The sequence below is a fragment of the Lolium rigidum genome, unplaced genomic scaffold (assembly GCF_022539505.1).
Source record: "Lolium rigidum isolate FL_2022 unplaced genomic scaffold, APGP_CSIRO_Lrig_0.1 contig_61314_1, whole genome shotgun sequence".
NCBI lineage: Eukaryota > Viridiplantae > Streptophyta > Magnoliopsida > Poales > Poaceae > Lolium > Lolium rigidum.
The window spans coordinates 1-13,007 of record NW_025901129.1 but is presented as its reverse complement, the minus strand read 5'-3'; the positions used below and the strand labels follow the sequence as shown (position 1 = coordinate 13,007).

The window sequence follows — 13,007 nt, the reverse complement described above, 5'->3', positions numbered from 1 at the left end:
CGATGCCTGCCCATGGGACTTGCTTCCGGCATTCTTTGTTGAACGCGCGGATTTTGAGGCCGCGGCCTTGTTCGACTTAGCCGGCTGCTCGGCGTTCGCTGCTCGATAGTTTCCGAGCAGCTCTCTAACACGCTCTTGCTTGTTTTGCCAAAGCATCTCCGGAAAGCGACTCACACGGCTCCACCGCAGCCTTAGCGGCTTTTATAGTTTTATCCGAGACTCTTGTACTTAGGTTTTTCCACAACGCTAACAGATGCAGAGGCACTTTTACCGGCAAGAACTTCTTTGCGCAGATCCTGATCTAGGTTGCGAGCTTTAAGCCGGTTCTCCGGTATCCTAGCAGCATGAGCGCTAATAGAAGCAAAGCCATGGGCAGCGTTGTACTCACGTAGGGTTAGGTTCAGCTCGCGCTGCGCCCGGACGATGTCGGCGCCGTTCGCGAGCAGCCTCGGCGTTGTGCCTCCGGCTCCGCTCCGAGCCGGCTAGCGGGTCGATGTTCGCGCGATGGGCGTTGCCAGCATGTTCATCGTTGCCTGGAGTGGTGTTGCCGGTGGTGCTGACGACGTTCCCGCAGCACCAGCGTCACGCTCCAGTGGTGGTTTGGCCGCACGGGTCGAAGCCGCACGACCAGCACCTTCATCTGCAGCCTCCTTGCCTGCACCAACGACACCGGTCATCATTACCTCGACGCTGCCGGCGGCACGGCCAGCACAGAGCCACCTTGGCGGTTCCGGCGCCACCAGCACCGGCGAGAGGCACTGGCGCACGGGGACGGTGCCGAAGTAGACGCGGTGGCTGCCGAACTCGATGGTGCGTCCGTTCTTGGGGAAGATGCCGCCGTTGGCGAAGCAGCCTGCGTTGTCGTTGATGAAGTCCATGTCGTAGATGCGCTGCACGAGCGCGGACACCGTACGCTCGCCGGCGATCTCGAGGATGCCCGCCCGAATATGAACACCTGCAAGCGCCACTTCATGCCCCACGGTGGGCGCCAAGCGTCGTCGTGGTGAACGAGACGGATGCCATAGGATGGCTTATGTTGGGGCCGAATGGACGCTAGAGGATTCGGGGGAGGGTTTGTGATTAGATGGGATGAACTTCCGGATGGTTTCCTCAAGAACTTGGCCAAAGCCAGAGGTTGAAGAAGAAAGACACAAGGATGAACTCGCTCTAGATCACTTTCTTCATTGATTTCACAGGTTACAAGATCTCTATTTCTCTCTCTCTGTTGCCCTCTCTCTTCCTCGCGTGCCCGTTAAAGAGGCTGCCCCCTCTCCTTATATAGGGGAGAGGGTGGCTTACAAGGCAAAAAACCCTAATGGCATCTTTGACTAGACAAACTACTTTACAAAGATACTTTACAAAGCTACTTTAATCATAGATGATGCCGGGGTCTCCTTTAAACAGGGAGGCTGACGTCCTCCGGCTTCTTTCATCGTCATCCTCCTCTTTATCGTCACGCATTCGTATAAAGCTTCTTTGCTTAGCTCATCCTTGTCCTCTAGCTCTGGAGAGAATCTTTGACCAGTTCGCCGGCATGCTTTTCTTTCCGGCATCCCGGTGTCTTCTTTACCTGGTTCCGGTATACCCCTCTTGGGGATACCGGCATAGTTTACTTAGCCAAACTCTTACCTTATGATCCGGTATGATGATTAAACCGGTATCCTGATGGCCTAAACCATCCGGTTTGGCATGCCTTTGGCATACCGGGGGTCATCCCCCCGACAGAGTGTCATCTAAAAAAATAAAAAAATAAAAACTAAACTAAAGTACATGTGTAAACAAAAGAGAAGAGGGATGATCTACCTTGCTGGTAGAGATAACGTCCTTCATGGGAGCCGCTCTTGAAAGTCTGGTTGATGAGGTAGTTAGAGTGCCCACTATCATTCGTTGACAACAACAAACACCTCTCAAAATTTTACTTTTATGCTCTCTATATGATTTCAAAACTTAAAAAGCTCTAGCACATGATTTAATCCCTGCTTCCCTCTGCGAAGGGCCATATCTTTTACTTTTATGTTGAGTCAGTTTACCTACTTCCTTCCATCTTAGAAGCAAACACTTGTGTCAACTGTGCATTGATTCTTACATACTTGCATATTTGCATTCATCATATTACTTTATGTTGACAATTATCCATAAGATATGCATGTTGAAAGTTGAAAGCAACTGCTGAAACTTAAATCTTCCTCTGTGTTACTTCAATGCCTTTACTTTGAATTTATTGCTTTATGAGTTAACTCTTATGCAAGACCTTTTGATGCTTGTCTTGAAAGTACTATTCATGAAAAGTTTTGCTATATGTTATCTATTTGTTAGCAACTATAGATCATTGCCTTGAGTCACCGCATTCATCTCATATGCTTTATAATAGGATGATCAAGATTATGTAAGTAGCATGTCACTACAGAAATTACTCTTTTTATCGTTTACCTACTCGAGGGCGAGCATGAACTAAGCTTGGGGATGCTGATACGTCTCCAACGTACCTTTCTGATGTTCCATGCTTGTTTTATGACAATACTTACATGTTTTGCTTGCACTTTATAATGTTTTTATGCATTTTATGGAACTAACCTATTAACAAGGTGCCGAAGGGCCAGTTGCTGTTTTCTGTTGTTTTTGGTTCCAGAAAGGCTGTTCGGGCAATATTCTCGGAATTCGACGAAATCAACGCCCAGAACCCTATTTTTCCCGGAAGCATCCGAACACCGAAGGAGAGTCGGAGAGGGGCCGGGGGGCCACCACACAACATGGCGGTGCGGCCCCGGGCCTGGCCGCGCCGGCCTACTGTGAGGGGGCCCGGGCACCCTCCGACTCCGACTCTTCGCCTATATAAGCCCTTTCGACCTAAAAACGCGATACCGATTGACGAAACTCCAAAAAGACTCCAGGGGCGCCGCCACCATCGCGAAACTCCAATTCGGGGGACAAAGTCTACGTTCGGCACCTCGTCGGGACGGGAAGTGCCCCGGAAGCCATCTCCATCAACGCCACCGCCTCCATCATGCTCACGTGAGTAGTTCCCCCATGGACTACGGGTTCTAGCCGTAGCTAGTCGGTATTCTCTCCCCCATGTACTTCAATACAATGATCTCATGAGCTGCCTTACATGATTGAGATTCATCCGATGTAATCGGTGTTGTGTTTGTTGGGATCCGATGGATTGTTACATTATGATTAGTCTATCTATATAAGTTTGTGAAGTTATTGTTGCTGCAATCTTGTTGTGTTTAATGCTTGTCACTAGGACCCGAGTGGCATGATCTTAGATTTAAGCTCTATACTTATTGCTTAGATTGTATCTACAAGTTGTTTGCACATGTCTATGTCCGGAACCAAAGGCCCCAAAGTGACAGAAATTGGGACAACTGGAGGGGAAGGCTTAGATATGAGGATCACATGTTTTCACGGAGTGTTAATGCTTTGCTCCGGTGCTCTATTAAAAGGAGTGCCTTAATTTCCAGTAGATTCCCTAGAGGCCTGGCTGCCACCGGCTGGTAGGACAAAAGATGTTGTACAAGTTTCTCATTGCGAGCACGTATGACTATATATGGGAAACATGCCTACATGATTAATAATCTTGATGTTCTGTCTTAATGCTATTTCAATCCTATTAATTGCCCAAGCTGTAATTTGTTCACCCAACACTTGTTATTGGAGAGTTACCACTAGTGTAGATAGTGGGAACCCCGGTCCATATCTCATCATCATATACTCGTTCTACATGACATTGGAAGTAGTATCAACTATTTTACGGTGCCATTGCTCTCATATTACTGCTCTACGCTCTACGTATTCTTGTTACTATTGCTCTCATATTACTCGTCGCTTTCACATCACCCCGTTACTAGTGCTTTTTCAGGTGCAGCTGAATTGACAACTCAGTTGTTAAGGCTTATAAGTATTCTTTACCTTCCCTTGTGTCGAATCAATAAATTTGGATTTTACTTCCCTCGAAGACTGTTGCGATCCCCTATACTTGTGGGTCATCAGCGACCCGCGCGGCATCCAGAGGCTGCCGGACTCCTTCGCCGACTACGTCGCCGGCGACGACCGCCCGCGCACGATGCATCTGCGGGAGGCTGCGTGCGGCTACTACCGGTGGATCGTCGACGTGATCTACGACGCGCGCGACAAGATGTACCTCAACATCGGGCGGGAGAAGTTCGCGCGACACCACGGCCTCGAAGCCGGCTTCATCCTCCCCGTTCTCCTACTCCGGCGACAGGGACATGAGCGTCAAGGTCTTCGACGAGACGCGCTGCCGCCGGGACTACCACGGCGACAACACCGACGAGGAGGACGACTGATGATGAAGAGTGTTGTTTCTTCGCAGCGAACACGTGCACGGAAGTTTCTAGATGTTCGCCTCATTGGTAGAACCAACATGGGCACCATCCTCCCGCTGGATTTTCCAGTTTGGGTGACTAGGTGTGCCCTCGAGTGTTCTTTCTTAGCAGCGAACACAGGAAACCTTCGATGCACGACCTAGTTAGGTTTAGTTTTTTTGCAAAATTTTGTATTTGTGTCCACCATGGTTCAAACTATGTATTAGTTTGTGGAAAACCATGTTCCAAACTGTGTCTTCGTGTAAACCACGTTCCCAATTATGTATTAGTTTGTGGAAATTGAAATAAAAATGCCAAAAAAGTATTTTAAATGTTTGGGGTAGGCGTTTGGGGACGCGGCTAGGGAGCGACGTCACCCAAACGCGGCACGAACAAAACACATCCCCAAACGCTAAATCCAGCGCGGTTTGAGAACGCTTTGGAGGACGCGGCTGGAGATGCTCTAAGGCAGGATTCAAAACTCGCGAGACCACCAGTCACACACAGGCATACCGCTGCTCGAAACGTGTCCACTGCGTGTGGGCTCCGGGACCCTAAAGTCCCTAGCGGGACGACACATTTTTTTGTTGTTGAGAATTCACCACCCATTTATTTAAATGATAGTCTGCTGCTTACAAACATCCTGGGGTGGATCAATGAACCAAACATGTCTACCTAACTCTAGATAAATCGAACTGCGAGCTAGAACATGAGCATCAACATTTGACTTTCTTCCCTCATGGACGAATCGCACCGTCCCGAAACTCCATGACGCGTGCCTTAATCTCCCGGACGATATGCCCATATGATCCCATTCCCTCTCTCTCGATACTGCTAATGGCGTTGCTACAATCGGAAGCCGGTATAAACCTCTGAAGCGAAATGTCTGTTGCCAGAGCCATTCCTTCACGACATGCCATGGCTTCCAACATCTCCGGATCCGTCACTCCTATGATCACCACCGAAGAGGCGCCAAGGAACAGTCCATCTGATCCTCGAACCACTGCCGCGATCGCCCCAGTCGAGGAGTTCTTCGATAGGGCTGCATCAACATTTACCTTAGCGAAACCCACCGGAGGCGGAATCCACTTTGGGACGAACATCTAGCGGGACGACACATGCCACCTTTCCTCCTCTCGCGCAAAAAAAAAGGCCCAGTTCGGCCCAGACCCAAGCGATCTAGCACAGTAAATAGCAAAAATCCAAAGCAAGCGGGAAGGGGAAAGCATTAAAAACGCGAAACCCCACCGCGAATACTTAACGCCGCGCCTCCCTCCACTCCCTTCCCTCTCTCTCGCTCGCCTTTCTTTTTTCCCACGTTGCCCCAACTCGCTAGGGTTTCTCTGGGTTTTTGCCCCCGCCCACCCCGCGCCGTCACGCCCGCGCGCCGCCGGATCGACGCCCATGGCCCCCGCCGTCGCGCCCGCCGCCGACCGTATCCTTTTGCACCCCGCGCCGCCCCGCTCTTCCTCCGATTTACCCGCGCCCATGTTTTTTTCTCCGAATCTCCCGGTGTTTTGTTGTCGCCCGTCGCCGGATCTCTCGGTGCCTGGCTTGGTTTCTTCGGTTTTGGGGTGGTTCTGTCGCGGATTCGAAAGGGGATTTGTTCGGTGGGGACTTTCGAGGTTTTCGTTGGGTAGGCGTGCTTCCTCGTTGCGGATGAGGTTTTCCAGATTGCGGCCGGAGCGCGCGCCTGGATTTCTGTTCCCGTCCGTGGGGTTTGGGATTTCTGTACTCGCGCCTAGTTTAGCCCCCCGCGCGACGGTGTGATTTTGTACTACCATGTTTTCGGATTTCGGAATAGTCTGGATCAGTTCGTTCCCCTTGACTGGTTTCGCTGCAGATGCTACGGATTTGCTGCAGAAGCTCACCCTGGATCCCAAGAGCGCAGCCGGGGACGGCAAGGAGGCCAAGAAGAAGGTATGACTAATCCCCTCCTCTCTGTACAAACCTTGTTGGGTCGCTGACGCTGTTACAGTTGACTCACTGTGACGTTTCATTGTCTGAATTTGGTAACTGTGCAGGTCTTGGCACCAGCGAACGGTGGGCTGAATGGCGCGGTGGCATCTCAGAACCCTCAGGCCCTCTCGGCCGAGCAGTGGGCAACTATGGGGCAGCAGGATTACAAGAACGCCGCTGCCGCCATGTATTATGGCGCCGATGGCTACCCGTATTACTATGGAGGTGAAGCACTAAGGCACCATTTAGCCTATTACTACTGTCTGTTTGTACTGAATTAGCGATTGCAGGGCAACTGTGCAGTTAGTTTTTCGTATGGAATTGGTTATAACTGTTCCTTTTGGGATTTTATTTTTCAGGTTGGGGTGACTATTCTGTGTATGTGAGCCATGATGGAACAGAGTCACTGACCCCTGTGAGTACTGCAAACACCTACTTGGTTCATTCTATTGGCCAACCCTTTTGAAATAACTTCCATATGTACTGAATCGTGAAGATTTACCACCTGTGAAGTGTATTCGAACAAATTACTTAGTCTGTTTGCATCTGCAGGGTGCTTATGGGGACATGTATTGCTATCCGCAATATGGCGCTGCCGCATCTGGGTACGATGGGCAGTACTACGGATCTCAGAATAACCAGTACCAGTCAACATATCACCAGCCACAGACTACTACTGGCAAGACAGCATACAAGTCTAAAACTGGCAAATCAGAACCTTCACCCCAGCAGGATGTTGTTTCTGCCGCTTATCAGCAACCTGGGTCCGTGGATGCTTCCAAGGCCAACTCAAACAGCACTGATGCTGTAAAGGGTCTGAAGAAACCAACGTTCCCCCTGAAACCAAGTGGGCGTTCCACCAGTTACCAGAACTACGGTGACAAGGCAGCTTATCCATTGTCTGGCAGTCATGTTTTCTTAGATAAAACGCAGAAACCCTCTGCTGGAAATCCTACGTCGACTGCTTCTAATCCTAAAACCAAGGTACAGTCAAAGGATCGGAATTTTGCCAAGTCATTTTTTGCTGTGCAAATTATTTTGTCACATTAATCTGTATTTATATGTAGTTCACTGATCTTTGTTTAAAAGCATGTGCCATAGATTTTCTGCAATTCTGAGTATTGCTGTTTATTCTTGATCTTACCTATGTGGTTTGGCCTGGTGCATGAAAGCATGCATTTAGGAGCTTGATGCTGTATGTTGTTGCCATTTAGTTTTGTACATTTGGGTTATTTTAAGGCACACTGTGATAACTTTGCTAGCTCAAAGTGGAATTTCGTATTCAGCAGCTCTATAAGTTCACCTGTTGTATAGCCACTTCTAATCGTGGATATTTTTGCAGGGATTGCTTGGGCCGAACTCAACAATGGGGCCAGCATCTACTGGGTACATGAGTTCAATGTACTCTGGTAGCGCAATGTACAATCCAAATGCATATGGACCTGGCTTTTGGTATGGGTCACCCCTCTATGGCTCTGGGGTGTATGGTGGGTGGAATGGGCTGTCAGATGGAAGGTACAAGCCCAGAGGAAAAGCATATGGACCATACCGTTTTGGCAATGAGAACATTGATGGCTTGAATGAGCTGAAGAGAGGGCCAAGAAGCAATCTCATTAAAACCGAGCAGGTCACTGGAGCAGCTGATGTTGCAGCTGCAAAAGGACAGGAGCTTCCTAACGGTGATGCTTCGAAAGCTGTTGTGCTGGATCAGTACAATAAGGCTGACTTTGTTGAAACTTACTCAGATGCCAAGTTCTTTGTTATAAAATCATACAGTGAGGATGATGTTCACAAGAGCATCAAGTACAATGTTTGGGCAAGCACCCCCAATGGAAATAAAAAGCTGAACACTGCTTATCAAGCAGCTAAGGACAAATCAAGCAATTCTCCTGTATTCCTGTTCTTCTCTGTAAGTTCTTCACCGTGGTGCTATAATTGCTTGTTTTCTCTCTGAATAGTCTACATAATGGTTTCTGATGTTTTGTGCCTTCTGCACATCCTCTTTGTTTCAGGTGAACACTAGTGGCCAGTTTGTTGGGCTTGCTGAGATGGTTGGTCCGGTTGATTTTGACAAGACAGTTGAATACTGGCAACAAGACAAGTGGACTGGTTGTTTCCCTGTCAAGTGGCACATTGTGAAGGACATCCCCAACAATTTGTTGAAGCACATTATTCTTGAGTACAACGAAAACAAACCAGTGACCAACAGCAGAGATACCCAGGAGGTGAGAACTGCAGACTTAATTCTTCTTATTTCCCTCTATGTAAAGTTACTGGTGGCATGCCGTGGCAATCATTTTCAGTGTGCTTGCATTGCTAATTATGAACAGTAATGAATCTCAGTGTGCTGCATTAAAAATGGAATAACCTTTTCTTTTTGCATATTTAGCTCTATGAATGATGTGCTCAATAGGGTCTTGCCCTGCATTCTCATGGTGTCTACAGGTTAAGATTGAGCATGGCCTTCAGGTCCTTAAGATTTTCAAGGACCATGTCTGCAAGACCTCCATGTTGGACGACTTTGGCTTCTATGATAACCGCGAGAAGATAATGCAAGAGAAGAAATCCAAGCGACAGCAGCCGCTGGAGAAGGTACGTGGCTAGCAGCATACTATATGTGATATATAAGCTCTATACCCATGTGAATCTTACCACTGAATAGTTTTGTCCTCTTACAAGTTCATTGTTTTAAACCTCTCAAAACTACCGAGGGCTATCTCAGTGTTGGAAAATGTTCTAAGAATTCACATGCAAATGTCTGTCAGTCTATCGTTTTTTCTTGTAATGTAATTATTCACATGGCAGCTTGATCCTGTTGAATTCAGTGAAATACCTTGAGTTTAGTATCGTCCCTGATTAAAATCAAGTTCATCTTTACTGAATGAAAGACTTACCTGAACAACCTTTACTGATCTTGCAGATTACGAATGGAAAGCTGCTTGCTACCAGCAACACTGAGAATCAAGATGTTGATGGAAAGCAGGGAGTGCAGGAACTTGCTGTTCTTGGGGAGCAAAATGCTGTGGTGGAGAACAGCGTGGCGACCGTAGCTGGAAACGGTGTTGCCCCAGCAGATGCAACCCCAGCAGTGGTTGCAGTTGGCTGTTAATTTTCGCTGCTCAAGCCATTTGAGCATCCATGCAAGGGAGGACAGCTTATACAGGGTGCAGAGAGCTGCTGTGGTTGAAGGCATTCGAGATTATGCTTGCTTTGAAGGTTGCAGAAAGTTGCAAGTCTGAGGCGATTCAGGATTCAGTTAGAGGCTTTTCTTTTCTTTTCTGGTAATGTTATTCTGTAGCAGTATTTTCTTTTGCTGGAGTCTGGTGCTTTGGGTGGAGGCTAGGAGAGTAGAGCTCAGTTCTTTTTCGGGTGCGATGTTTTGTGTTATGAGATGGCGTTAGGAGTTGTACCTAGGGGTTTCAGATCTGTAAGTTTTTTTTGCAACCAAAGATAATGATTTATGGTGCGTCTTTCATTCTGCAAGTGAATGCTAGCAGTTCAGTAGTGTTATTTCTATCATGCTGTCTTGGCCCATGCCCTATCTAGGGCGACCTCTGCCCCCCTCCTGTCAGGCCTCTACTCTCTGAAGTTCAGTTTAAAAACTGTAGGTTCAGAAGACTGCATACAGTTTGATTTGTGCGAAACTTTCCTGGGGGCTTGTCAGGATCGCTAAAATGCTTAGGTTAGTGTTGTGATCTGAGCTGAAGATTGTAATGTGCCTAGCTTTGTAGTACTGTAATATTGATGTCTGCTTTCCTTCCTCCAATTCTTTTTTTTTTTGAACAAAAGAGAGGTCACTTCCTCCAATTAGTTGCCTAGGAATATGCTACCCTCTGTTTCATGATATAAGACAAAACGTCTTATATTATGGAACACGGCTAGTACTTGGTCGTTTCTTTTGGGATCTCAAATCGAACCTTGTTTTGTTCTAGAAATGGGTGATTAATTGAGTGAAAACTGATGCACTGAGATTGAGGAAAATAAGCAAATATTTAGAACCCCTGAGTAGTCCTTTGTTTGTTGGTATCTACTCATCTTTCTAATGCTAAAGCACACATAGTCACATACTACTACTACACTAGTTCACTGCATTATGGTTTTCTAGGTCAACGCTTGTTCTATGCTTATGTTTCTACTAGATTTTAAATAACTACGTTGTGCAACTTCCTCCTGTTTGTACTATGAACTAGTAACCATTTTGTTGCTCTTTTGATACTTCAGCTGACTGAGGATTATGTGCCGTTGGGTTTGTCACATGGATTTAGCATCTATGTTTGTGTGACATATCCAAGTGCCGAATGACATTCGCATAGCACAGCTGGTTCCACTGGAACTATACTACATTAAGAAGTTAGCTTCAGGTTACAAAGCAGTGCAATTGCATCATATTCAGATGCACTGCACAACAAGCTACTTCTAGACTATAGTCCAGTTCTTAGCGACACAATTTATAACTGCAGAGAAAACACCTACTCATAAGTCTAACACATGACTGCGGAACCTAACCCAGCAGAACAAACTGGTCATCGACCTTCCGAACGACATGAACTGTCATCGTCACCTTCCTGGCGCCTCTCATCAGCTCGAAGATGCAGACATAGCCCTCGCACAGACTGTTGTCGCGGACAAACTTGACCCAGCGTCCGCCGTTGAAGCCTCGGGTGAGGCTTGCGTGGTAGTACTTGACATGCCACTGCTCTTTGCTGTTTGGCCTCAAAAGCAGCACCTCGTGTGATTTTCCCTCAAGATGTTCAGCTGCAAACTTGCTGGGGATAATCTGCAGGCAGGTAGATTGCTAGCTGGTTCAGTTGTTCTTAACTGCAATGCTTATGTGTCATAAAGACACTAACATATTAAGATGTTCAGGCAAAAAACACTGACATATTCAGAAAGTTATAAGATTTATGGAAGATAGTAACATATTAAGATGTTCATGGAAAAAACACTGAAATATTCAGAAACTTCTCCAAGATTTATGGGTAAAAAAGCTCCAAACTGACGGAGGGAAAAGCTACATGGTACTACGTAGTAATTTTCATCCCATGGCAGAAATATTGAACTGACCAGGATGTTTTTCGCCCCACGAACATGGGACTTCTGCAGGACCACCACAAAAACAGGATTGCGTGGTTGAATTGATGCCAACCCAAATATTTGCTCTCGTTCGTCCGCAGTTAGGTGACTTGCAAGCCTTGAGTAGGAGTAGTTGGAGTAAGTGTGTTCATTGTCACTTTCCTCTTCTTCATCGTCCACCACACACTTATCTTGATAGTTGCTGTTGTTTGGAGATTCAGCTTCTTTTACTGTGAAAATGCAAACATTATGTTCACCGAATTACTACATGATTTCTACAGGACACACTGCAAACTTGCATTGGCTTTACTTACTCGGTTTCTTTGATGTAGAGGCCTTGTGAGGAGACCCAACCGGCTGCGACAGCGGCACAATGGCATTGTTGGAATCACTCAAAAGACAGTGTCCTTCAGCTTGCTGACCCATAATGTTGTCAAAGTGTCTGTGCATGTTGGTGCCCTTTTTATCGGTGAAGAAACAGGACGCTTTCTCAGAGCCGCTCGAGTCAAAGATGCGTACATCAAAGCAGCCAATGCCACTGCATTCGAAGAGCAGGAGGTCATTCTCCTGCAGTTCATGATCCTTGACAAATTCTTCCCATCCTGACACAAAGAACAGCTCATCGGCAATCTTTTCGGCGGCGACGCACCATGTCTCGCCGCTAGGTGATTTGAGGGTGAATCCTTCCTTGGCCATAAGCCTGGTGAAATTGTTGGCAACCTTCTCTGGAATGCTCTAATATAAGATGAACACTTTAAACAGACATCTCGTATAACCAGTTTGCCTCAGTGGATGATATTTAACAAAGTTCATTCAGATTGCATGAATTGACTAACTAATTCACCAAACCAATCAAAGAACGTCATCTAGGAAGAATGAACTCAAAAGCTACTTATTTGAACTTCATTGTCTACAATTTGTAATCTATCTCCAATCTGAATTTTTTCCCTAAAATCCAGAGATATACAAGATTAATTACGACCACAAACATTTAGACGCAGCTGCCACAAGTTTCAGAAGGTAATCCGACCTACATGCAGAACTTGAAGAACCCTGAACATGGCGGGAAGCATATGGAGCTTGAAGAATCCAGAGATATACTTACAACGCGATGCTGAAAATCACCAGTCATGAGCTTGAAGAACCTGATGTTGCTCAAATCCATGTGCTCCCAGAAGTAGTGCTCCTGCCACTCCCTGCACTTCACGCACCTTCCCTTCTCATCACCCACCATCTCCGGATCTCCCCTGTCGCTGCTGTTGGAGACATCCATGTGGAGCGTCAGTTGCCACACCTCGGATCAGTGGATGCAATGTAGTGCAATGAAAGGAGAGTGTTACATGCAGCTGACCTGAGGAAGGAGAAGAATGAGGGAAGTTGTTGGCTTCTCCGATGAGATCTGAACTCTTCTCCTTGATGTTAACGGGAAGAGGCCGCTTTGATGAGGGTAGTAGGAGTGGTTACTAGTGAACGAGTGAGTGCGATTTCACAGGTCGCAGACCTTGCTCACCGACACGTGGGGTCAAGGATGGACAAGTGTTGGGATGGCGTTTTTGCCTTGTCTTTGGAGTGTGCACGAGTCGGTGCTCGGTGGAGACAATATCGAAGCACGAGTTGGTGTGCTCGGTGGAGACGGATATTGAGCGC

The 13,007-nt window shown here is 47.1% G+C and overlaps 2 protein-coding genes across 3 annotated transcripts; one reads left to right on the top strand and one right to left on the bottom strand.

Moving 5' to 3' along the window:
• Window positions 1-5,722: 5,722 nt before the first annotated feature.
• LOC124681928 (YTH domain-containing protein ECT4-like) lies at window positions 5,723-9,762 on the top strand. 2 transcript variants are annotated; one of them, XM_047216700.1, is made up of 9 exons: window positions 5,723-5,763; window positions 6,172-6,248; window positions 6,353-6,512; window positions 6,647-6,702; window positions 6,840-7,271; window positions 7,630-8,196; window positions 8,300-8,512; window positions 8,733-8,879; window positions 9,208-9,762. In XM_047216700.1, exons 1-9 carry the CDS (start codon window positions 5,733-5,735, stop codon window positions 9,394-9,396), a joined length of 1,872 nt encoding a protein of 623 aa, XP_047072656.1. In that variant the 5' UTR covers window positions 5,723-5,732; the 3' UTR covers window positions 9,397-9,762. The 2 variants fall into 2 exon arrangements, with proteins under 2 accessions (XP_047072656.1, XP_047072655.1); XM_047216699.1 differs by lacking the exon at window positions 5,723-5,763 and having other exon boundaries at window positions 6,096-6,248.
• Window positions 9,763-10,683: 921 nt separating this feature from the next.
• Window positions 10,684-12,807, bottom strand: LOC124681929 (B3 domain-containing protein Os12g0592300-like). The gene is made up of 5 exons (XM_047216702.1): window positions 12,712-12,807; window positions 12,466-12,616; window positions 11,675-12,095; window positions 11,352-11,590; window positions 10,684-11,064 (listed from the first exon to the last, which is right to left on the bottom strand). The coding sequence occupies exons 2-5, from the start codon at window positions 12,592-12,594 to the stop codon at window positions 10,789-10,791; spliced, it is 1,065 nt and encodes a 354-aa protein (XP_047072658.1). The 5' UTR covers window positions 12,595-12,616; window positions 12,712-12,807; the 3' UTR covers window positions 10,684-10,788.
• Between the last annotated feature and the right edge of the window lie 200 nt (window positions 12,808-13,007).

Bases quoted from the DNA above. Each gene is read 5' to 3' on its own strand.
- LOC124681929 (XM_047216702.1), bottom strand. From the start codon at position 12,594: ATGGTGGGTGATGAGAAGGGAAGGTGCGTGAAGTGCAGGGAGTGGCAG. The intron at 12,096-12,465 runs GTAAGTATATCT...ATCTTATATTAG, and splicing joins GTGATTTTCAGCATCGCGTT to AGCATTCCAGAGAAGGTTGC. The intron at 11,065-11,351 runs GTCAGTTCAATA...ACCTGCCTGCAG, and splicing joins GTGGGGCGAAAAACATCCTG to ATTATCCCCAGCAAGTTTGC.
- LOC124681928 (XM_047216699.1), top strand. From the start codon at position 6,111: ATGTTTTCGGATTTCGGAATAGTCTGGATCAGTTCGTTCCCCTTGACT. The intron at 8,197-8,299 runs GTAAGTTCTTCA...TCTTTGTTTCAG, and splicing joins CTGTATTCCTGTTCTTCTCT to GTGAACACTAGTGGCCAGTT. The intron at 8,880-9,207 runs GTACGTGGCTAG...CTGATCTTGCAG, and splicing joins GACAGCAGCCGCTGGAGAAG to ATTACGAATGGAAAGCTGCT.